General features: G+C 37.4%; 1 protein-coding gene across 3 annotated transcripts in view; it reads left to right on the top strand.

The window, feature by feature from the left end:
- FCHSD2 (FCH and double SH3 domains 2) overlaps positions 1 to 23,166 on the top strand; it is a 163,190-nt gene that overhangs the window by 75,545 nt on the left and 64,479 nt on the right. For all 3 annotated transcript variants that reach the window (XM_049822949.1, XM_049822947.1, XM_049822948.1), the window contains exons 4-8: positions 11,882 to 11,958; positions 13,433 to 13,577; positions 18,312 to 18,445; positions 19,820 to 19,874; positions 20,289 to 20,417. In XM_049822949.1, coding sequence (XP_049678906.1) covers positions 11,882 to 11,958; positions 13,433 to 13,577; positions 18,312 to 18,445; positions 19,820 to 19,874; positions 20,289 to 20,417 — 540 coding nt within the window. The remainder of the gene's footprint in view (positions 1 to 11,881; positions 11,959 to 13,432; positions 13,578 to 18,311; positions 18,446 to 19,819; positions 19,875 to 20,288; positions 20,418 to 23,166) is intronic.

The raw sequence follows: 23,166 nt of genomic DNA, 5'->3' as shown, positions 1-23,166 counted from the left end.
GTTCTTAATCACATGCTCTTTCCATATACATCTGTTTTCTTTAAATAAACTGAAGATTAATGTATTTAATTTTGGTAAGGTTCTTATGCTGCTTAGTTCATCATTCTGCATTTCATTAATAGTCTCAAACAGTGACTGCAGCTATTAGAATATTTTCATCTTTCTGTGATACTGCACTTGCAGGCTTTTAAAGCTGGTTTTAATTTGAACTTCTCATTTATTTAATTCTTTCCTGAACCTCTGTATTTCACCACGTCAAGATTCAGCTACATGTGTTTTATAACCTTGTGATCAAGTGGAAGTAAAATTGGACTGTGGCATTTTCCTTAACTGAACTTCATCAGTTAACATACTACTTTTGATGTCATATGTGTTTTTCAAATTTTCTTAAAATCCCCTTTCTTGCAGTCTCTGTAAATCTCTAATTTTGAAGAGTCTTGGTTTTATTGTTGCTTAATCTTTGTAGATGATTGATCTATCATGTAATTTTATCATCATATTTTCAGATAATTACCAGCCTGTGTTCTCAATTTACACTTTCTTTTTATATCTTTCTACATTTGAATGTAATTATGTAAGAAAATACATACATTCTGTAATGTTATATTCTACTATGACTTAATTTGCTATGTTTTTAGTGTCCCATCCAGTGTCCCATTGTACCATTCTTGTACGGTTCTCTTCTTTTGCTTAATTTTTCTGCACGTCTGCATGAATTGGGCATCCTTTCACCTCCCAGAAAATCACTACAGAATTACAGAATTGACTCAACCATTAAGTCGCTTCAAAAAAACACATTTGAACTTGCAGCGTGTGCAAGAGTATGTGCTTATCCTGTTTTCAACCACTTCTCTGCCATCAAGCAGTAAGCACTACTTTGGAAGCAGAAGTTTGGATTTTCAGGTTCCTTTTACAAACCAGGCTTAAGAGTCAGCATCAGCTGGCAACACTGCTTGACCAGTCTCCTCCAAAAAGAGTTTTGTTAGATTATAAATGTCTTCTATTTTTTTTTTCCTTCTTTTTTGGGGTGGGGGTAAAGAGAGCATTTCCCTTTGTAGAAGGAAAAAAATAGCAAGTGTTGACTATGACAAGTTGAAGTTATCAAGGGCAGGAGAGCTGCATGAATGGGTCATCGGATTTGGGAGGGTACAGAGCTATGTCAACCTTTTTGCTACGTTCTTTAACAAATGTCTTGAATGAGAAACTGGTTCCAGTGGTGGTGTTGAAAGCGCTCGTGCAGAGGTGTTCACTGGTGCGGATGAATGCTGTTAGAACTGTTTCACTGAAAGGATGAGAAAGGTGTTTTTCTTTCAAATTCTTCCATCAGGCAAGTGAACTAGTTAATGTCAAGTTTTAATCCCTAGTTCAGTCTTTGCCTACGAGATCCTGTCCTGATTCTTCTGTTTTGTAGAGGAGTGGTTGTCACATTATTCTCTACAGCCAAAAATACTGTAAAGGATGAAATTGCTGCTATACTCCATCAGCCACTCAAGATCTGAATTACAGGAAATTTGGAATTTAACACTACACTAAATCCTTACACATTAAAAGCTGGGAAGTGCCAGGTTATGGTCTCACTCAGCAAAACAGAACTTGTGGAGATAATTATGGGGAAGGTGAGAATTTGGGAAGATGCTGCTTCTTTTTTTTGATCCTAATTGGTGCTTTGCTTTTTCCCACAGCACCAGATCATGATCCTTGTCTGTCTCTCCACCACCATGGAGCTCTCACTTGGGTGGGGTGAAGAGACAATCAGCATTTCAGGAGTCATTAGAGTCAGTTTTGTACTTGCTGCAAGTGACATTTCTCAGCAGTTCAAAGTTGTGCAGAGAAGAAAAATAACTCTGCCTGACAGCAGCGCTAGTTGAAACCCCACATCAAGTGCCTTCAAAGTCATATTAAAGAGGTGCTTTTGTCTTGTATCCTTTAAAACAGCAGAAAATGATGGGGGGAAAGTGATACAGATCTCTCCCATCTCCTCCTTCACAGGCGGTGCTTCTCAGATAAGGTTTGTGTAAACGGCTTGTTTGAGACAGAGGAAGGATGTGGCATTTGTTTCACAGAAGGCAGGGGAGACTGGTGGGTCCAGTAAGTGTGAAAGTAGTTCCTCTTTTGAGTGAATGATACAACTGCTTTTTTACTTACAAACGTGGTATTTGGATTATATTTTACATAGGTGAAGATGCTGTGTCCTGAGAAACTTTACTTTGAATTAACACTAGCAATGAGACCTGTAAATGGAGAAAACCAGATGTTTAGCCATGACTTCCTTTTCTTCAGTCTTTTAATACCAGTTTTATATGGTCTGTGCCTCAAAACCTAGAGCGAGGGAATGGTGGTTTGTGCCCTCTTGATTCCCAACTATGCTGGAGCCTCGAGAAGATCTTGAGTCATTTAAACAGTTTTGAGCGGCTGCAGGAGTTGCAGCAGTCTGCGACGGCTGGCTGGGAGCAGCAGAGCTGGTAGCACTTCTCTGCTGGCATCTTGGCACGTTCTCCCAAACGCTGGTTGAGAAGGGGGGGTTGGAAGAAAGTGCAGTCTTCTTCTTTGTCGGAGGTCAGTTAAATTACGGTGCTGGCGCTTCTTCTGCTTTGTGGGCTCCAAAGGTAAAATATCTTCCATCTACAGATACGGGGTTCTGCAGGCCTTTCTGTTGCAGTGTGGCACCTGACACTTTCTAACACTTGCTGATAGAAAGCAGTTCATCTAACAAAATCTCATCAGTCATTCTCTATGCTGGATGTTCGTGGAATACTAAATGGATTTCAGAGGCTTTAATGTCTAGATGTGCTAGTCAAGGTCCAAAGGTTGGTAAAAGTTTACTTAAAAGTATAAAATGAACTCAGCCAAAAATTTTATTTTCTAGCGCAGTATGATGGAAAAGAGATCTACTTTGTAAGAAACTGTGTAAAGCAATGGTACCCCATTCAGTAATACTATACAGCACTTTGGTTTATCTATTAGGAGTGGGGATTTGCTCCAGAAGCATAGACTTTGGAACCAAGAGGCAAACAAATTTCTTCTCCAGAGCTGCTAATCTGCTTTCAGCTACACAGAAAAGTGAAGTGGTGGGAACCTTCTGAATTTGTTTAATATAATCTAAGGCTCTGCCCTTTCCTGAGGTTTTCTAACAGTTTCATAGGGACTTTAAGAAAGCTAGCTATGAAGAAAGACTCTGTATTTAGGTTTATGAAGAACAGCTTCACTATCTAGAAAAAATTATTGCAAGTATAGGGAAGAGTAAATGTATATGGACTAAACACAAGCTACTTCTATTTTGAAGACTAAAAAAAATTTTTGGCAGTTTCCCACATTTCAAGACTGCAGGGTAATTTTGCTCAGCCTGCTTCTGTTTCTGTTGGTGTCTCGGAGAGACGGGGGATGTCTGTTTGCTTGGCATACGTGTGTACCTCCTCACAGGTTGCAGAGCTAGAAATTGCTGTGTCTGCAAGAAGAGAGGCCCTAAACTTGAAGCTGGCTCTCAATGCCAGTCAGACAACCCTACAGTTTGGGTTCAGAAGAGAAAATATGTTGAAATGTTCACTGGACCGTGCAGTAAGACAGTTTTGCATCAACAGAGACTTTTTTTTTTGAGTACTTTAGCAAAAGGCCTTAAAAATAACCTGGAATGTTTCTGAATGGCAACATATCTCTAGTTTAGCAATTCAAAATATATAATTTAGAAAGTGAAAATAATTTATATAGATGAATACTTAGCTTGGTCATTGTAACTGGTTTTATTCTAGTTTGTAACTTGCTCAGAGTTGGAAGGATCTGCAATTTAGTTATGGACATGATGCCACATCATGAAGATGACACTTATTTTTTTGAGTGCCTAAAATCCTAAAATGTGGAAGCCAAAGGCAGGAGAACTTGGAGAAAAAGCAAACAGTTTGAAGTTTAGTGAAGTATGGGTTTGTTACTTAAAATTTGTTTAACTGATCTGTCAGGATAATCTTAATAATGGAGATACACAGATAAAGAAACTTCCAACTTTTATTTTCTGCCAAGTGAAGTAGAGCACTGTTTGTAGATTGGCTCCTATTAATCCCTAGGTTATATATCTATCTTGGCCTGATGAAAGATCAGGAATATAATAGGTTAGAGGATATTTTGATGAATAAGTCTGAATTGGCTCTAGGTCCAGTCAGCTTGGTTGCAGAGGATTTAGCCTCCAATAATTTCCCGTCTTAAAGCTGTGAGTGTTGTCTTTGAAACCTTTGAAAAAAGAGGTAAACTCAGTGCCAGGTTTTTTTTTAAAAGGAGTGCTGATGGAGGAAGAGTGAAGTTATGTATCATTCAGGTTAATTTAAATTCCTAGAAAAGCATTGCAGCAACAAAAGCGTTAAGAAAAAATGTTTAACACCAGTTTGGTATAATGTTTTGACTTCTTTTTTGCAGTTGCAGGGTAACAGGTCTGTAAATACAGAAGGTGCTGGCTGTCTTAACTTTAGGGAGGTTATTGATTCTTTCATGTGGTGGTCTAAAATGCATGCTAGGGAAGTGTGGTCTGGATAAAATGACAAAACAATGATGAAAAACATTTGGAAAATCATTTAGATATCAAATAGTTCTTTGCTAAAATGAATGAGGTTTCTTAGGGCCTGCCTTTAATCTGGTAGTGGCCAGCATTATCATTTATAGCCTGGAGGAGCGAATAGGATGTATGCCTATTAAATTTACTGATTCTGACTCAGGATGGGTGGCAGGTATGTCTACCAACAGTATTGAAGTTCAAAAACAGCTTGAAAAATCAGCATACTGTCTTTCAAGTTTTGCCTGCTACATTTCAAGGAAGATTTGGACCAACTGGAGAGAGGCCAGAGGAAAGCAGTGAAAATCAAGGACAAAGAAAATAAGCAGGTTACAAATTAAGACTGAAAAATTTAGGTTTGAATGAAAAGGCACATGTTTACTCTAAAGCATTAAGGAAGTCTTGAAACACTGAAAAGACTGTTGTAATTTTTTTGGTTGATCTGCTGCATAATGTGCTGCAAATTGAAGTAAGTTATATTAGCCACATTAAAATAAAAAAAGTTAGGGATTGGGATAAGATTCCACAATCTTTCCCAAATGGTCTTCACTGGTGTAGGATCATTCCTCCCTGAACCTGGGGAACTGTCACGTAGATGGCCTTCTGCCTTTCCTTTCTGCAGGATCCCACAGATACTCCTTCTACAAATGGACTAAGCAGTTCTTGGGGGTTTGTTTCATATTTTTTTAATCCCTTTTAAAGGATCAAATATAGAAAGTAATGATAAACTCCAGGAGTAAGATGTTTTGGAAAGAATCGACATGCTTCCAGTGAAGTAATTGTTTTAACTCTTTAACTTTAACCTAACATGACAAAATTCGTGAAGGATAAGAGATTTGACACTTCCTTTGTTAAACCTGATTGCAAGAGTGCTCTAAGTGATATTTAACTGCTATAAATTAATTTTTCAGCTTTTCCCTTTGTTTTCCTTTGCCTTCTTGTCATGCTTCAAATATTAAAAAAAAATAAGAAATGGAGCAGCTTGGAAAGAAATTGCAAATGAAAGAATGAAACTCGATATTTTCTGGAACTGGAATAATGTAATGGTAGGAAGGAGTACCCCATCTCCAGGAAGGAGAAGCAACATGATTAGAGATGCAGCTTTACATTAGATAACCAGCCTTTCATAATATTTCTGGGGAGTTTTACAATTGATGCTGCAGGCACACAGAAACCTCTTTTATCGGTCGTTTAACTGTATTAAAGGCAATGCAGATAAACAGTCCCGGCATAGTTTTGATCTGCACTTTTTAGAAAGTATTAGGATGTGCTGTAGAAGTCCATGTGCTGCCTGGTTTGTGGTTTGTTTTCATTTTTATTTGTGCTGCAGCAGCACTTTAGTCACGGTCTTATTGCCTAAGGCCCTGTGTAACCTCCAAGCAAAATAATTGTGCCTGACAGTGTTTTTGTTGTCAGCTTATGATGTAAAGTGGACCAAGTCACATCCTGTGTGGAATCCCTGAATTGAGTCCATGCTGAACTGAGTTCATTCTCATTAAACCGTTAAAGCTTTTATTCAATCTAGCTCTAGTAAATAAAATACCACTTTAAATAATCACTGTGAACACTTAATAACTATCTTCGAATTTAATATTGAGACTAAATTGTTCTGTATTCAGGAACTGGAGTCCTCTTCTCACCATGCAGGCTGCATTGCATTTTCCGCTCCCACACATTCCCTCTCCCTGGCCAAATGTTTTGAAGAGATTGGCAACAGCGTAAAATACGTTTCAAGTTACTCTTCAAGCTCGTGAAAAAAAACCCAACATCTGTATGATTGATAAAGCTGTCTACAAAATTTTTGGCACCAAGTCTTTCGATGTTTCCGTGAATCAGACTCATTGAGCTAGCTAAAGTCATGTAAAATCTCACTGATTTAAGAAAAGAATCTGAGAACATTAGGGAAGCACAAGCATCTGAAATGTCTTCTTTGGATGCATCTAATTTTTTTCGTTTTTGTAGTAGAAGCATTATTACAAATTGAGAAATTTCACATAGCTCAGTTGTGTGGGGGCTTATTTCTTCTCGTTTTGGAGGATTCTCTATATATGGCAGTTTCTCTTCATTCTCAGCCATTCTTACTCTCCTACAACTAAAAATGTGATTTTAAAAATATCTGATATCAGTCAACTGCTGCTTTTACAACGGCAAGAAAGTCTTAATGTAACTTAGTTTTATTTTTTAAGAACCAGAAGTACTGAAATAAACTAAAATTTTCCATCTTACATGCAAATCACAATAATAATGGTCCAACATTACCAAACATTTTTTTTTTTTTCATTTAAAAACAAAGCAGAACAAAGCTTACTCATGCGTAAACAATGGATGGGTCTGATAATAAGAATTTATACATAGCAAAACTATTGCTTTTTCTTGCTGCTATTAGAGAGCCTTAATTTGCAGGTGTTGAATAGTACAACTGGCTTCCAAACTTCTGTGAAGTCAGTTGAACTGTGAATAACCTCATTCCTCGCAGAGAAGAAGTCAAGTAAAGAGATGCTAAAAACCTTTCCCCTGTGGAGTGTCTGCCTGCCAGAAGAGTACTTAGCAAACAAAGTAATGTCACTTAGTAAACAAAATAATGTCAGAAAGCTGTTGCTGTGGCACATAATACATAGGCAGTGATCTCGAGGATCAGTCAAGCAAATTGCCATGCATGCATCCCTGGGGGGAAAAAAAGCGCGCATTATTTTTTGTCTCTTGTCAGTGATCAGCTCTTGGAAAAGTTGTTCTTCGAACTAGAATAATAGTGTATTAACATCATGTAGTAGCTAACGAATATTAAACACACAGGACATCATCTTCCCAACTCGTACTTGGCTTCAGGTAGGAACTCACCCCTCTTCTCCTGCTTTCATATTCCTTTGTATCTTCTCCATCACTGGCTGTTTCAAGGTCCCAGCACCGCTGCAAACGGCACGGCTGGAGGAAGCTTTTCAATCATAGGCTTGTTACAGCAGCTGCTGTCCATATGCCCTTCTTATCTGCCAGCCTCAGATTTAGCGTGTGCCTAAGGCCTTACCTTCTGGCTGGGCTTTTTCTACCATCCATTTCCTTTTTCCCACTCAGAGGGATTATTTGGGCCATTTGCTTACAGCCTATGTTGGAGTTCCTTGGATCGCTGAGTATTAGAGATAAACTCAGAGGACAGTATTTCTTTGTCCTCAATTCAAGGTTCCTTTTTAATGCAATAGTAATAGCAGAGTGTAGATTTATTTGTAGAAATGGAAGTTATAAAGGGTTGGTTGATGGATTCTGCTCTGATAAAGAGAAGTGATCAAAATGATGCAAGATACTGAAACCACCTGAATGAAAAAGAGCACTAAATTTGTCTGGTTGACAGATATTTTCCAAAATGCAGTGTTACATCAGCTAGTGTCTGCCATGCTTTCTGCAATCAATAATAGGTTTTAGGGGACCTGGCTGTCATCAACACCTCTCAATTATTACAGATAAAGTTCTTAGGACTGCTTTGAAAAGCATCATTCCTATACCTTTTAAAAAGACGCATACTTTTCTATCGGTGATCTTTTAATTTAGGACATCTTTCCTTTTCTGCTGGTAATTACTTTCTGTTAGTATTACAGCATTTTTAAATTTTTTTTTCCTCCCCCAATATCTGTCACAACTGGCTTTATTAGAAAATACCAATAAATCGACTTGAGGGTAAGATCTGGTGATAGGGATCATCAAATAGGAGCTGCAGCATGGGGAAATATGAATGTGAGCATACGTGAAACTGTGCTGATTTTTGGATGGCCTTCCCGTTCAGCAGAATTTCATTTATAGGTGTTGATTCCTTGGATGATTGATTGACACAATTTTATGTCCCATCCATCCATCTGTTAGGCAGATTGGCAAACAGTTGAAGTACCCATGAATATGTAATATTAATGTGTTTGTAGCATAGAAATATAACATACATTTTGATGGGGGGAGGAAGGGAAAACCAAGATGTGGAGGAAGGATATGCATCTTCAGATGAATTAAAATTGGGTTTATGTGACAGCCAGTCTGTTTACACTGTTTTATATTTGCTATTTCTAAATCCTGCTTAATTTGCTAATAACACGCACAAGCGAAGTCACCGAGTACATTTCTTTTGACAAAGGGTGAGCAGAGGTCGCACAGTGCTTGCAGGGGATTTCAGACATTTTTGACCTTTCATGTCAATAATTATTGATTAAAAATAGTTTACTTTAAAAGAAGTCAATTGTCATTACCATTAAAAAAGAAATAACTGAACTTTTTTCAAATTCAATGATATACACCATAGAATGAAGTGGAAAAAATTAAATCAGAAAACTTTCTTGTTTGACAGCCTTCAGAGCAGACTGTTTTTGTAGTTTTGGAGAATTGTGGTTTTATTTATACTAAAAATGGTTTTAGTGTTTCTTCAGATAGCAAAGGTTTTGAAGGCAGGCCCGTGCCTTTGCATGGTACATGGAGGTGCCCAGCACACTGGGACCCAGGGCTCGTGAGCCACGTGGCAGCTGGGGATGCAGATACACCGACCTCGCAATATTGCTTCTCCTGAACAGGATTTTAAGTCACGACACTCTGACTGTCTGTAGCCCAGTGAAACTGAGAGGAACAAGAGGTTTTATGGATTTCACTCAACTTTGGATGGGGATTTATGTTGTAATTTTTGATAGCGCCTTTACTCAGTGAAGCTCTGTTCCATTCTCTAAAGTTACTTTTAAATAAATAATAAGGAAATGTGCCATCAAACATTATTGAAATCAGGAGAGCATTCTGCACGGACTTCTGTTCTTGCCTCTCTACAAGTTTATTCTTGTGTTTAAATATAATTATCTCAAGCCTGTTAAACGTGATCAGTGTGCACCTTTGAGGAAAAAACAAGCACAGTCCTAGGCTGTGGGTGAAGTTGGGCAATGCCAAAGGTTAAACAATCAGTTGACTTCCCTGCTTGAGCCTGACAGTGGTATCTTTGTTTCGGTAGAGCGAAACAAGAAGTGTTATTGAGAATAGAACAAGGAGGATCTCATACAAAAAATTTACATTCAGCATAAATTTTAAGAAAGCAAACCTACTGTACTGGTCTAATTAAAAACTATACGTTCGCCGACAGCAGTTTTGTATGAAATGCCAACGCTTGGTTTATCAGTTTTCATGAATGGGTACTAAATGATCAGACACCTTTGACATGCAGCTGTAGCCTTCTGTTTGATGTTTCATTGATTTTGGTGGCGAGCTTGTTCAGTTTGGAAATAAATGGCTAAGCTCATATAATCGTGCTAGTTTTATATTTGATTTGCTGACATCAGTAATAAGGTTTCTGTGTGCAAAAATGGCTTTATCTATCCCTGTTGTGACTTTCTTGCATCTTTCATTTTGGCGTAGCTTGCCCTTAACTGCCAGTTAGCTTTTTTTCATAGTTAGTTTTGTGTTTGTGAATGTCCAGCATCTTAGGGCAGATCTTGTAGGTAGAGTCTGATACAGAAGGGATGGAAACATGAAAATAGCACCAGGTGGGAGTACCTAATAAAGTTCCAAATCTCATCACAAATTCCTCTACCAGAGTTAAAGGAAATGTTATTTTTCCTTTTATCTGGAATTTTTAATAGCTACCTAACGCAATTTGTGCATTTTTAAAAAAAAATGGAAGAAACTGCAATGGAAATGCAAGAATTTATGGTTACAGGCATAACTTTACCTGTGGAAGGTATTACTGACTGTATACATGAACACGTCAGAATGAAATACCAACGTGGAATTTGAAAATGACCCTTAACTAAGCAAAAAATGCAATGGAAATTGGGGAAGGTAACTTGGGAAGGTGTGGAAGCTTGGAATGGGAAATAGCAGCACATTGGGACACTTACGAATGAGTTTCGCGTTAAGAAATTAGCTTCACAAGGACTATTCGCATAAACCTGTCTGGAAGCATTGTTAACACTGAAAACTGGTACCCAGCTCAGCAGACTGGTTCAGAGCAGTTGGAGTTGGACTGTGAGGTGAAATAGATGTATTTAATATGAGGGAGCCTAAGTTTTCCACTAATGACGTATTAGCAACAATTAACATTTTTCAGTGTGAAAGTGTAAATCAGATTGTAAGCTTGGTAGTAAATTTTAGCATCAAATGGGCTGGTAAGACAAGAATGAAATCTGGTTGTGCTTTTTGAGATAGTTCTGATATTTTTCTCTAGGAGAACTTAAAGGCTGTCCTAGCAGGTGATAGCATCCTAAGTGTAGTATGGAAAATGTAAACAAATGGTGCTGCACCGTGCCTCTCATTGAGTAGGTTGGATGCGAAGGAGTCTCATTGCAGGCTTTTCTCCAGGATACACTCTTCTGGACAGCATCTGCGGGTTTGATTTTTCTTGGCTGGAAAGGGAATTTCAACCCACGTCTCCCACTTCTTTGCTAAGTAGACTTTTATACAAAAGCTGGAGAGTGCTTCTCTGGTGATGGCTCTTTTGAAGAAGGGGGAACGCTGCTCAGTGTTCATAAACCTGTCATATGACTCCAGGAGTTGGATAATATACATCCTCTTTTGCATGTGACGGTACTCAATTCATAAGTGATATATACTGTTAAAGGAGATTACAAGCCGAAGGAGGGACTGCTGCTACAGCGACTCCCCCTCCCTCGCATTGTTTACAAATTCAGTTTTGCTGCTCTCTGAGCTGGAATATGAAAATGTTGTTATTGATTTTCGAAGATGGTGCAAAGTGAAACGTAGAGACTAAAGAGCGTAATTAACATTAATAGTTAAAAATGAACTGCATTTTTCAATCTCTAGTCTGTTGTAATCCTCTGAGCAAAGGCTTGATCCTGTGAGCAGTAGAGCTTCTTTGATTCACTGATAATGGTGCAACCATAAATGATGAAAGTTGTGCATTTTGGTTTGGGCCGATAAATGGCCAAATATGTCATTGCTTCTCAGAACCCCATGTCCTCATTCAGATAAATAAAAATCTTGATTCTTATAGCTGTGACAAATTGAGACATTTTTCTTGCAATATTCCTGCTTCTGATTCTGCCACACACTGCTCAAACATGTTCTGTACTATTGGTCTCACAGGGGTTAGTCACATGCAGAAATACTTTCAGAGCTGAGGTGTGCATGTGTCGATCTCAGCTAGAGTCCCTCTGATTTAAAACATTAACATGAAACTCATTAATTGTCCTCAACAGAAACTAAAGTCAAACGAAAATATAAAAAGGGGTAAAAATAACAGTCTTGCAATGCAGTAGTTTGCTAATACTATAGATTGATTGCTTCTTTATATGTCAGGTTATAATTTGTCTGATACGGGAGTAAAAATGTTATTTTAGGTACCTCTTATTTTTAACTTTTGCTTTTTCCTTCTTTTAACAGAGCATTCAGAAGCTGGCTAGCCAATACTTAAAGAAGGACTGGCTTGGAATAAAAGCTGATGAACGAAGTGATTATAGGTAATTTAACAGTTGGATATCTCAAAATAGCTGTCTTTATAATTTCAATTTGTATAATTATTTTAGTCAACAATGAAACACTGCTCTTCTGTAGGTAGTTATTTTTTTTCTTTTTTTGTAGAGCATTGCCTGTTAAAAGTGAAGCTTTGTTTTCCCCTGAAATTCTGGGATTAGTCTTAAATAGATGTTTATTATTTGAATAATTTAGGAAGATTGGAAAAACAAAATGGCAAGACAGGACAACAACTGCAGTTATGCACCCTGTTTGGGTATTAATGCTTGTATCTGAATATATATTTTAGTAAATAGCTTTACGGTTAGAGTAATAAGCATGTGGATTTCTTCACAGGAAAAGACAGCAACAAATTTCTTTTTAGGAGGCCATTCTTCATGAAGATCACAGATCACATCTGACAGCAAGGAGGACGCAAAGCAAGAAACAGTTGTTTACAAACTTTGTTTCATTAACATGAAAGGTGGATCATAACATGAAAACAGAAATGACTCGGTTGCTGAAAGCCTCCTACCTTTGTATAGTACCTCCTAAATATTTTGAAAAAGTTTTAAGATACTTTATTTTAATGTGTTCTTTGTATTCTGACAAGTTTTATTTCAAACAGGAAAAAATGTTGATAGATTTGTGTTTTGGACTTTCAGCACCTTCATACCACTTGTGTATCTGAGAAGGAATAAACTGAATTATCAGTCTTAAGTGTATATAAAATGCTCCCATAACACACAGACCCCTCCTACCTGCAGTTTGCTCCCCACTCAGCAAACCTTTCATGCCATCAGATACACCCATGGTGCGCAGAGATCTTCTCCAAATACCTGCCTCCCCTCCCTTCTTATCGCCAAGTACTTGGGCTCTGCAAGCTCCAGCAATCTTTCCTTTCTGCCAGCTGCAGGGGACATTTTGTCATCTTCTTCCCCTGCTCTCCCTGCTCCACCTTCTCCTTCTGACCTGGACGCTTCTGAGCTTTTGTAAATTATTGGGGCCCTGCAAAGCGCACTACACAGCTACAGTTGTCTTTGGCCTGTTACACATGATGAAGAAACTACAGGTAGCTGAGGCAAAATTGATTAGCAGTCTAGAACTATTTGCTTGATTGCAAGATGCCCAAAATCATAAAATCCATATTCTTATAAAAAATTGTCTGGCTTTGGCTGCTGGATTCTGTAGGGTCTGTTCCATTGGAGCAACAGGTTCAACCGAAAATGTTTGCCAAAAAATTCACTCACTAAGCAGGGACAGGAGGGAAAATTTTTACTTTTGGTAACATTTCAGTTAAAATTTTTGTTAAAAGTGCAGGTATTTGCAAGATCAGCATGAAGGACTGTGCTTTAGCTTTATTTCTGAAAGCAATCCTTCAAAGAATTGTGCTGCTATTATGTAAACCAACCCGTATTTTCAGTGTATTGCCTGGCCTCCCTTTCTTCCTTCCCATAACCTTTCTGTGTTTCATTATTTTAGGAGCATGTACTCAGTTTGGAAATCACTTTTAGAAGGCACGATGCAAGTGGCCCAATCCCGACTCAGTATCTGTGAGAACTATAAAAACTTAATTTCTGAACCAGCCAGGACTGTACGGTGCTTTAAGGAGCAGCAGTTGAAGAAGGTATTTGCTCTTTAAGAAGTTATTTAAACTTATGTGTGTTTTATTTAGAAAAAAATGGTTTTTAGAAATCTTTTAGTAGGGCACTTCTAAAATACGTATGTACTTTTCAGTGTCTTCCTACGCATGTTGTTATAGAAGTAAATAGCCAGCTTGTTGAAGATCTGAGCTATGTTATCTGAAATCAAAGTTGCCTGGAAATGAGTCTTTTAAAATGTGATATGCCGTTGGTCAAAACTGTCTCTGCAAATCTAACATCATGCTGTGGCAATTACATTGAATTGGTTTTGCAGTGACAATTGCAAGTGGGTTTTGTTAGAATAGGTTCTGATTTTAAGAAAAGGCTTATCTTAAACCTGAAGGAATGACTTAGGCAGTCTTCAAGATGTAGAATGCAGGTTATCCAGCCATCTCCTGTAAAGGTATCGCAAGTAAGTATTCCAAAAGCTGCTATAATTGATTTGTTAATCCATGAAGAAAAAATAGTGTAGTTCAAGGAAAAAAGTAAGCTTGACTTTCATTTAATTGGTTGTTGCCTTTGAAAGTCATTTATGTCTTAAGAGATCTCTACCATACCTCTTAATACAGAATGCGTTTCAAATATAATGCTAGGTTCCATCTGTTTCCATAAGGCAGTAAAGCACATATTTTTAAAATACAGTGATGTGTATTTATGTAAAGCTAAGTACTCTTCATATTTTAATTATTTTGTGTTTGTGTTCTGCGGATTTTGCTGGAGCAAGGAGAAAGCATTCTGTTTTAAAGAGTGAGAATAGTTTACAAGAAGTCACTACTGCACCAAAAATACATTTTTGGAAGTTTTCAAGAATGATTCTTTTCAAATGCTCAGTGTGTGCCTTAGATGAAACATAACATAAGGAGGGAAATAGAAATGCTCATGGAAGATACTTTCTCAGGCATTAGTTAGTAGTTATAAATATTTCTTCTGTACATTATTATTGAGCATTTATTAATATCACATCTGCATTTAATTTGAGGTAGGCTGAATGATCCATTCAAGGTAAAAGAAAAAAACCCCAAACCGAAACAATGCACCATTTCAGTTTTGTTTGCTAAAAGTGATGACAACTAACGGTAACTCACCTAGTTACATGTTCTAGAGCAGTATTTTGTAAAATATTTGGCTACAAACTTCTAAATAGATGTTAGTGTAGCACGAGTTCTCATTTTCTGAACAAGTTATTATACAGCTTTTAGAAGCGTGTGTAATATCTGTTTTTCTGGAGGAAAACCTAACTTTATTAATGTTGTTTTATTGTTCTGCGGAATTTCATTTTTCTGTGAAGCTTTCCAGACAATGCTGTAGCACTTTTATAGTATCCTTACTGGGTAAATTATCTCCAGTTTTATCTTTCTGCAAGTGCTGATAGTTCAGTGTTTAGGAGTCTGCAGTAGAAGTGGGGACCACTTCCTTAAATTTATACAAAAGATAGAGGTTCCTTTTTTCCTGCACTTTTGAATTAGCAGAACAAGTTATTAAAATTATCGGGGAGGTACTTCTGCTTCAAAGTATTCTAACAGTGATACGCTTTTTCTGCAATGTGGAATAACCATCCACTTGGTGGTATTAATTTTCCTCCACAATAAGTTTATTGTTTTATACAGTGCAGTCTGTCACCCTTTCCTTTGGATTTCCAAACAGATAAATGATATTTTATACTGACCTCCATTCAGACAAAGCTTATCAAAATTGAAATTCAGAGTCAGTAAAATACTTGTAACGTTACACTGGAATGCCCATCTAAAATCGAGTTTCTATTAGAGACAGCGTCTCCTTCCAAGGTTGCAGTAGGTATTGAGTTGCTCTTGATGAGATGTCATCTTTATTTTCCAGATGTTTCTGTAAACTTTTACTTCCAGGACTTGGTAGCATATAGAAACTTCATTTTTATGACCCATTTTAATACTAAACTGGAACAATTTCAGAAAACCTCTTCATAATTTGCTGAAAAATATTGCTAAATTGCAAAGTGACTCTGGAGCAGGGGTAATAAATGTGTCTCCTGTAGACCACGTCTGACCGCTTAAGAAAACCGATCCCCTGCCCTCACTCAGCAGCTCTTGGACACAGACGAGAAGGCTGTTCAGAGCGCAGCAGCCCCCTCTGCCATTCTCTTTCCCCAGAGAGCTTGTAAGCTTATCCCGTAAGTGATGTGTGGTTTGATACGTCGGCCTTGGAAGACAAGGCAGAGAGTTGCCGTGTGCGTTCCATCAGGTATCTTCAGGTATCTTCAGGAAAGATGATGTGGCCACCCTTGCAGACGTTCGCACGGATCTGTATCAGAAGACTGAAAGGCAAACGGAATAAAATCGCTCTGCATGGAGGCATTGCATCAAGGAATCATCTCCGTCAGCTCTCTGAAACAGCTTTTTACATACAACCTGTGTATACCCAACCCAAAACCCCTAAATGACATCCAGTCTCCTGACAGTTTTTTATTCTTAAGAGATGCCAAAGCAAGATTATTTTATGCTTTTAAAATGATTGTGTTAACAACTAGGGTTATTTGATATTTTAATTTTTTGATGCCGGCAGGAGACTTCAGGGATCAAAATACCGATTGATGTAGCAGAAACCCAGTCCTTTTGAAATGATTTTAGGTCTCTTTCAGCTGTCCAATATATACAGATTTTTCTACCTTTCATTTTTCTATCATACACTCAGGGGTCTTAAAAAAACCCAATCCTGTCCTCAGCCACTCCACAAACCACCCACTGCGAAGCTTACCTTACGGAGCCCATTGCTTTATTGCTCTGCCCACATCAAATACTGGTTTTAGTGTGTACTTATATGAATTTTTACGTACTTAAGAGCCAGAAAGGAATTTGACACTTTTAGTGAGACCAGAATTGTGTGATGGGAAGATGAGCAATTTCTATTGACTGAAACAAAAAGTTTCTTTTTTGCAGGTGGCTGGATATTACTTTTAACAGTTGTTGAATACTGTGAAATTAATGTTACATTGTTAGATTACATCACCTTATTAGTCTTGCAGTGCTTGTAAAAGAGGTTACGTGCATTAATAATTAGCGTAATGAAAAACCTTGGGTGTTTAGGAGGGGTGTTCAGTAAGAGGACAACATGTGGCACCTTGCATGGGAGAAGCTGGGTATGTGATAATGGTGTGAAAAGAGGTGGGACCTTGGGTCTAGTCTTTGAAGGACAGAAAGGCAAATTGAAAGGCAAACTGGTTTCCTTAAGCTAGCTTGAGGCTATGCCTCTAAGTATTGCCTGGAGCCTTCGTTGACCACATCTAGCCTGTAATATCTATAATTAAATATAAATGTATTGAACTATCGCTCTTATATGTACTTAAGCTAGTTTGGGTAAAGAAAATCTTTACAAATCTCTTTTTAAAGATAGTATAATTCTAAATATTGATAACTCACATTTGGTTTGTTAAGTAGATTCTTTCTGTTTAACATAGATCCTTTCCCAGAAATTTTTTTTGAAGCTGATAGGATGTTTGAAGAATTGCTGAACATTTTGGTAGTTGTGGGTTAACTACGGTCAGCAGTGCAGCCCAGGCAGCCGCTCGCTCACTCTGCTCTCGCAGGATGGGGGAAAGAATTGGAAGGGTACAAGTGTGAAAACTTGTGGGTTGAGATAAAGACAGTTTATTAGGCAGAGCAAAATAAGGAATTCATTCAGTCATTCCCACTGGCAGGCAGGTGTTCAGCCAGCTCCAGGGAAGCAGGGCTCCATCAGGCATAACAGTGACTTGGGAGGACAGATATCCAAACTCCGAATGTCCCCCCCTTCCTCCTTCTTCCCCCGGCTTTTATTGCTGAGCACGGCGTTGTATGGGATGGGATACCCTTTGGTCAGTGGGGGTCAGCTGTCCCCACTGTGTCCCCTCCCACCCTCTTGTGCACCCGCAGCCTACTTGCTGGCAGGGCAGCACGAGAAACAGAAGAGACCTTGCCACTGTGTAAGCACTGCTCAGCAACAGCTAAAATATCCCGGTGTTATTTAACACAGTTGTGGTCACAAATCCAAAACATAGCACCATACCAGCTACTATGCAGAAAATTAATACTCTCCCAGCCAAAACCAGTACAGTAATTTTTCTGCTATTCTTTTGAATATTTTTTTTTTTGCATTAAAATGTATGTGGTAACACTGGTTGGGTCATACGGAAAATGGATGGAATTATTTTCACTCCTTGACTAGCTTGCTATACATCTTAAGCCTCTAAGTTTTCTTCGTGAATGACACTGCTTTCTGATATAACCCTATTTGTTGAAAAGCTCTCAAAATAGTTAAAGAAAAATGAGCTCTTAAAATAATGTTAATCAAATGGTTCTTGTTGCTGTTGTGTTGTTGTGTTTACATGGAAGCTTTTCTCATATGTTGTACATTTTAGAGAAGGAAAGATTAATTATTTTTTGTATCACCTCCAGTAGATTGCCTTTGGATTTTTCCCAATTGTATTCCAATTATTTCAACTAATTACCTCATCCAAAGCTTTCAGAACTTTTATGTTTAATTTGCAAGTTATCGTTGAATTTGAATAAACAGCAGTAGAAAGAAAGAAATATGATTTTACGTTCTGATCAGCTTTAAAAGAAAGGCATGAATAATTGACCAAGAGTGACTTGGAGACCGTGTTGTTTCATGTAAAATGTATTAAATAAATGTAGTAAAATTGTGATGATAGTATTATTTGGATGCAAAAAAAATTAATGTTTTGTTTCCTGGATGCTTTTTTTTAGTGCGTGGACCAGTTGACAAGGATCCAAGCTGAATTACAAGAGACAGTAAAAGATTTAGCTAAAGGCAAAAAGAAATATTTTGAGACTGAACAGATGGCTCAAGCAGTGCGGGAGAAAGCTGATATTGAGGCCAAGTATGTTTTTATAATAGCATATGTATAAATAATTGCATGCTTATAAAGCAGACTTGTACTTGTATTGTTTTTTATACTTGATATTATGTTGGAAGAAAGATAATTGCTTTCAATGAGCTTATACCAATTTTTTTTCTTTTTGCATATATACGTTTTTGTAACCATTTCAAGCATGCTACTACCCTGATAGTAAAGTATAACTTACTTGGGCTGGTTTCTTTAGGAAGGAGTTTAAACTAACTGCTTTAAATTGAAATTTCAAAGAACAGTGTGTGAGCTGGCACTCTTTTTGATATTAAAGGCTGCTTACTTCCTTTTCTCTCCACATATCTCAAATTTGGTATCAGTCCATTTGGAGGGGGAGAGGAGATGGGACACTGTTTTCCATTTTTGAAGATAAATTTCTGAAGCTTTAGGTTTTTATGCTCCTTGACATTCTAAAGAGGTTGATTTCCTTCCGTTCAGGAAAGAAGTAACTCACATGTTTTCAGTTTGGAGTTTGGCCTGTCTTGTGGGAATTTGCCTGACCCTTTTTTCCAAATTTATTTATTTTTTTATATTTTTAGAAATTACTCAGAATCATTCTCAGGGAATGAAAAGAAATTATGGTTTCATTAGAGAATTTTTCTCTCTTCACTTTATGGGGGCTGGATGACGAAAAGAAGAACTTTAACAAGATTACCTGTAATACCTGAAGAAAGTAAAAAAAAAAACACCAAAGAAACAAGCAAAACAATCAAAACCTTGAGCTTGAGAATTTGTGGACAGATTCATGCTGCAGTATTGGGCAGTTTAAAATAGCTATTTACTTGATTTTGCTTTCTTACTTTTTAAACCACCATGTTTCAAATAGCTGAGTAGTTCTCTTAATTCTTTTTCATGAATCCAAATGTGAAAATCAAGCCAATTATGCTTTTAAAAAAATGTGTCTGTATGTGGGTACTCTTCTAGCTTCCTGGAATATAATTACTAATGGTTTTACATTAATATCCCTTCAGATGACCAGTAGTTCAAATTTATAGCACTTTGTGTCTGGAGAGCTAACTTAAAATCCATCAAACACCAAAATGACTTGAATTGCAGCTGCCACCCAATTCCTCTTTCACAATGTATTTAAATTTTGTTCCAAAATCAGGGTAAGGTGCGCAAAAGATTTCAGAACATACAATGAAGATACTATTGATGTAGCAGAGGATAGTTTGTAATATTTTCCTCTATCCTTAAGCTTTACTTAAAACTTTACAAATAAAAATTTAGGCATAAACAGTTATTTAAATGAAAATTTTGCAGAAGTGAAGTGCAATGGACTGTTTATCCTGTACTTTTATAGAAATGGTGTAAGACAGTAATATCTTCTGTTAATTTCTGTTTCAGGTCCAAACTTAGTCTTTTTCAGTCAAGAATAAGCTTGCAGAAGGCAAGTGTAAAGGTGAGTTTAAGAAGAAGTTAAATTTTGGTGCTAATTTCATGAGGCATATCACCAAAGTTGTCTGGAATCTAGAGATGACTGACATTTTGGAAGGTATATTGTTAGAACCAGCGATGAGATAAGAGCACTCTCTCAGCAGTCAGTGTGCAGAATTACATATGACCAAGTTTACAAGGAGATTTTTTTCTAATAAAGTTTTAAGTGTTCTTTGAAGACCGCATGTGAAATTACAACTGCATGAGAGAAAAATACATTAGAAATCCCCTTACTGTTAACAAAACTGTTAAGCTATTAATCCCTTAAAGTTTTGACTATATTAATATGTACATATGCATATTAATTTATTATTTATACATGTTTGGTCATTTAACTTATCATTAGTACCTCTCTTTTAACTTCCATTTCTTGTTGTAGTTAAAAGCGCGACGATCCGAGTGTAATTCCAAGGCTATCCATGCAAGGAATGATTATCTTCTCACTTTAGCAGCTGCTAATGCACACCAAGATCGCTATTATCAAACAGACTTAGTAAACATTATGAAGGTAAGGAAGCTAATTTATTTACGGGAGTTGGGAAGTATGAAAATCTGGAAAGCAAAATGAGTGAAGTACAAAATCTTGGGTTGCTTTGCAACAGCGATGTTGACTTTTCCAACGTGCTCCAATAGATGAGAGCGCAGTGTAGTAATAATAGATTCTGCAGTAGTGTGTGGTACCAGTTATCAAGGCCCAAAGCTAAGCAGTCACCTTTACTTTTTAATTCACTTTTTTTCTGAAAAACTCACTTGCATAAAGGAATCACGTTTGTAAAACTTAGACCTGTATTTTCCTATTGTAGTTGACCTTAAGTAAGCTGGAAATTTTGTAGTTTTTCAGCAGCATATCCCATGGGATATGTATCCAGTTATCTGATCAGAACAATTGTTCATGGTATGATTAATGAAAATATAATCACTAAATATCTTGGTTTCAAACTATGAATTTTAGAGAACAGCAAATCAGCATTGCTGTTCTCACACGTGGCAGCTTGCCAAGTCGAGCTAGGATTAGATACTTGAACTCATAGGAAATTATATACTTAAAAAGTTCAAATATGATTGCTCACAGTTTTGGGTTTTTTTTAATATCATCCGAGAATTACTTAAATGTATGCTATTCCTGTGTCTTAGAATTAGGTAGTTAGAGAGAAATTGTAAAATCTGTAAAATCAGCTATTTAAAGCTAATTCATACTTTATGTAGTTGCATTTCATCTATTGACATTTTCAAATTTATTTAAATTTGCTATCTACAAACTATGTCCAGGCGATGCAATCAGGCATGGCAACTTAGAAGTCTGTAATTTGCATTTAAAATTGCTTTATTGAAGAACTATCACTGTATTATAACAAATCACTGTATTATCAGCATGCTTTTGCATACTAGCGGAAAAAAATATTGATGTGAAAAGCACGTAACCTAAGTAGAAAATGAGAGCACAGAAGGAGGCCTCCAAGGGATTCTTCTATGTAATTCCATTATATCTTGACTTAGTTAACCACTCCTCCAGCAATATATGCGTGCCTTTTAGAGTCTGTCACAGCCCGTGTTATAAATTCATTGCTATGCCTAATATCTGACTTCCTGGAAGGCTAAATCAGGTCTGGGCATCTCAGAGGCCATGCAGGGCTGATCGTACTTGAGGCAGCAACCCTGTCGTTGCTCTGTACGTGTGTGTGTGGTTGTGCTTTTCTATTAGTAAAACATGAATATTTGTGCTGACTAAATGTTTAGTACATGGTAATGGTTATAAAGTAAATATTTTCTTATAATACTGGAGATAAAGTTATTAGTTGATGCTTACACAAGATAATTCCATCCTTACATGCATGGTTGGCTGTCATCAGTTAACACTCTTACTTGGGAGTAATGCCAGAGTGAATTTAATATGTTCACAACAAAACAACCAAAAAGGACATTTGAAATAATAATTAAAAATACCCAGCAGATAGCCTAGGTAAAATTATGACTGGCTCTGGTGGGTTATGGCTGCTTTCGTCTCAGGGCGTTGTAACATAATCCCTGCAAAGGGATTCTTGTTTCCTCTGTATGTCTGGCTACATTTTGCGTGTATGACAAACTAAGCACATAGTGAGCTAGGCAGGACCTTCATCTCTTTGAGTTTCCATAAATGTTTATGTGTTTTGGATGGTGTGGGCTTTCCGTACCGTGGTGTTAGAAACCTGCAGATACCCCAGGAATGTGGAGGGTTTTTAAGTTATAAGTGGGGTTTTATTCAACTAAAAACTGTTGAATCATTTTTGAAAGACTGAAAAAATACAGCAATGGAAACCCAAGTCCTGCTGGTGCCGTTCCTGTGCATGTGTGCTGTTGTCCATAGATGTTCTATGTGCACGGGCTCCAGTTGCTAAAGTTGTTGCTGATCTATGGTGGTTTCTTTACCCAGTTATTGGGCTCCCTATTATCTGGTCCTTTCTTTTGCAGAATTCGTTTTGAAGCTTTTTTCAAGGTGAACTTTTTTGATAAGGAAACCTCTCTGTGCAACCTATTCTTGTATATAAATAATTGTGGTTTACTGAAAACTTAAGTTGCAAGTACTTTCATCGAGCCAAATTACTTTGGAAGCAAAGGGCAACATTCAGGGGGTTTTTTTCAGCATCTTTCTCAGATATTTATAGCAGTTGAATGTCCTCGTCTAGTAAACAACTGTGTTCTTAATGCAGAACTGTAAATTTGGGGGGTTTGCGCTGTTGTTCACGAGCAAAAAATACGTGGGAGCACACCCACATGTTCTTGCGACAGGGTCATTCTTTGGAGCAAGGGGGAGAATAAGTCAAAGGCAAAGTCTCAAACTGAAATGGCTACTGAATGCGTTTTAGAAGACAGGGGCAAAATCCTCAGGAAAATCAAATGTAATGTATCACTGGGCTCCAACTGCATTTATCCAAGAGCTCTAATGTAAATTCAAATGTGAAACTGCTTAAATATAAACAACAGTAGTGCTAAAACCTGCCTCAATGCCAACAGAAAGCAACAAGTTTGTCCCAGCCTTTGAAAAGGGCTCCAGGAGGGGCCCTGTGAATTATAGATGAAGAAATCCGACTTCCCTACCAGGCAGGCTAATAAAACAAGTGCAGTGATGAATGGAGTCAGTTCACACGCAGATAGGTATGATACGGTGGGAACAATCAACATGCTTTTTTGAAGAGGGAAAGCATCCTTCAAAAAGAGATCTTGAAGGAGTCAGTAAGCCTGGGGATAAGGGTGATTCATCTGATTTAATGTCTCGAATT

Source organism: Accipiter gentilis, chromosome 19 (assembly GCF_929443795.1).
Source record: "Accipiter gentilis chromosome 19, bAccGen1.1, whole genome shotgun sequence".
In the NCBI taxonomy this organism is placed as follows: Eukaryota; Metazoa; Chordata; class Aves; order Accipitriformes; family Accipitridae; genus Astur; species Astur gentilis.
This window is presented reverse-complemented; position numbering and strand designations above follow the sequence as displayed.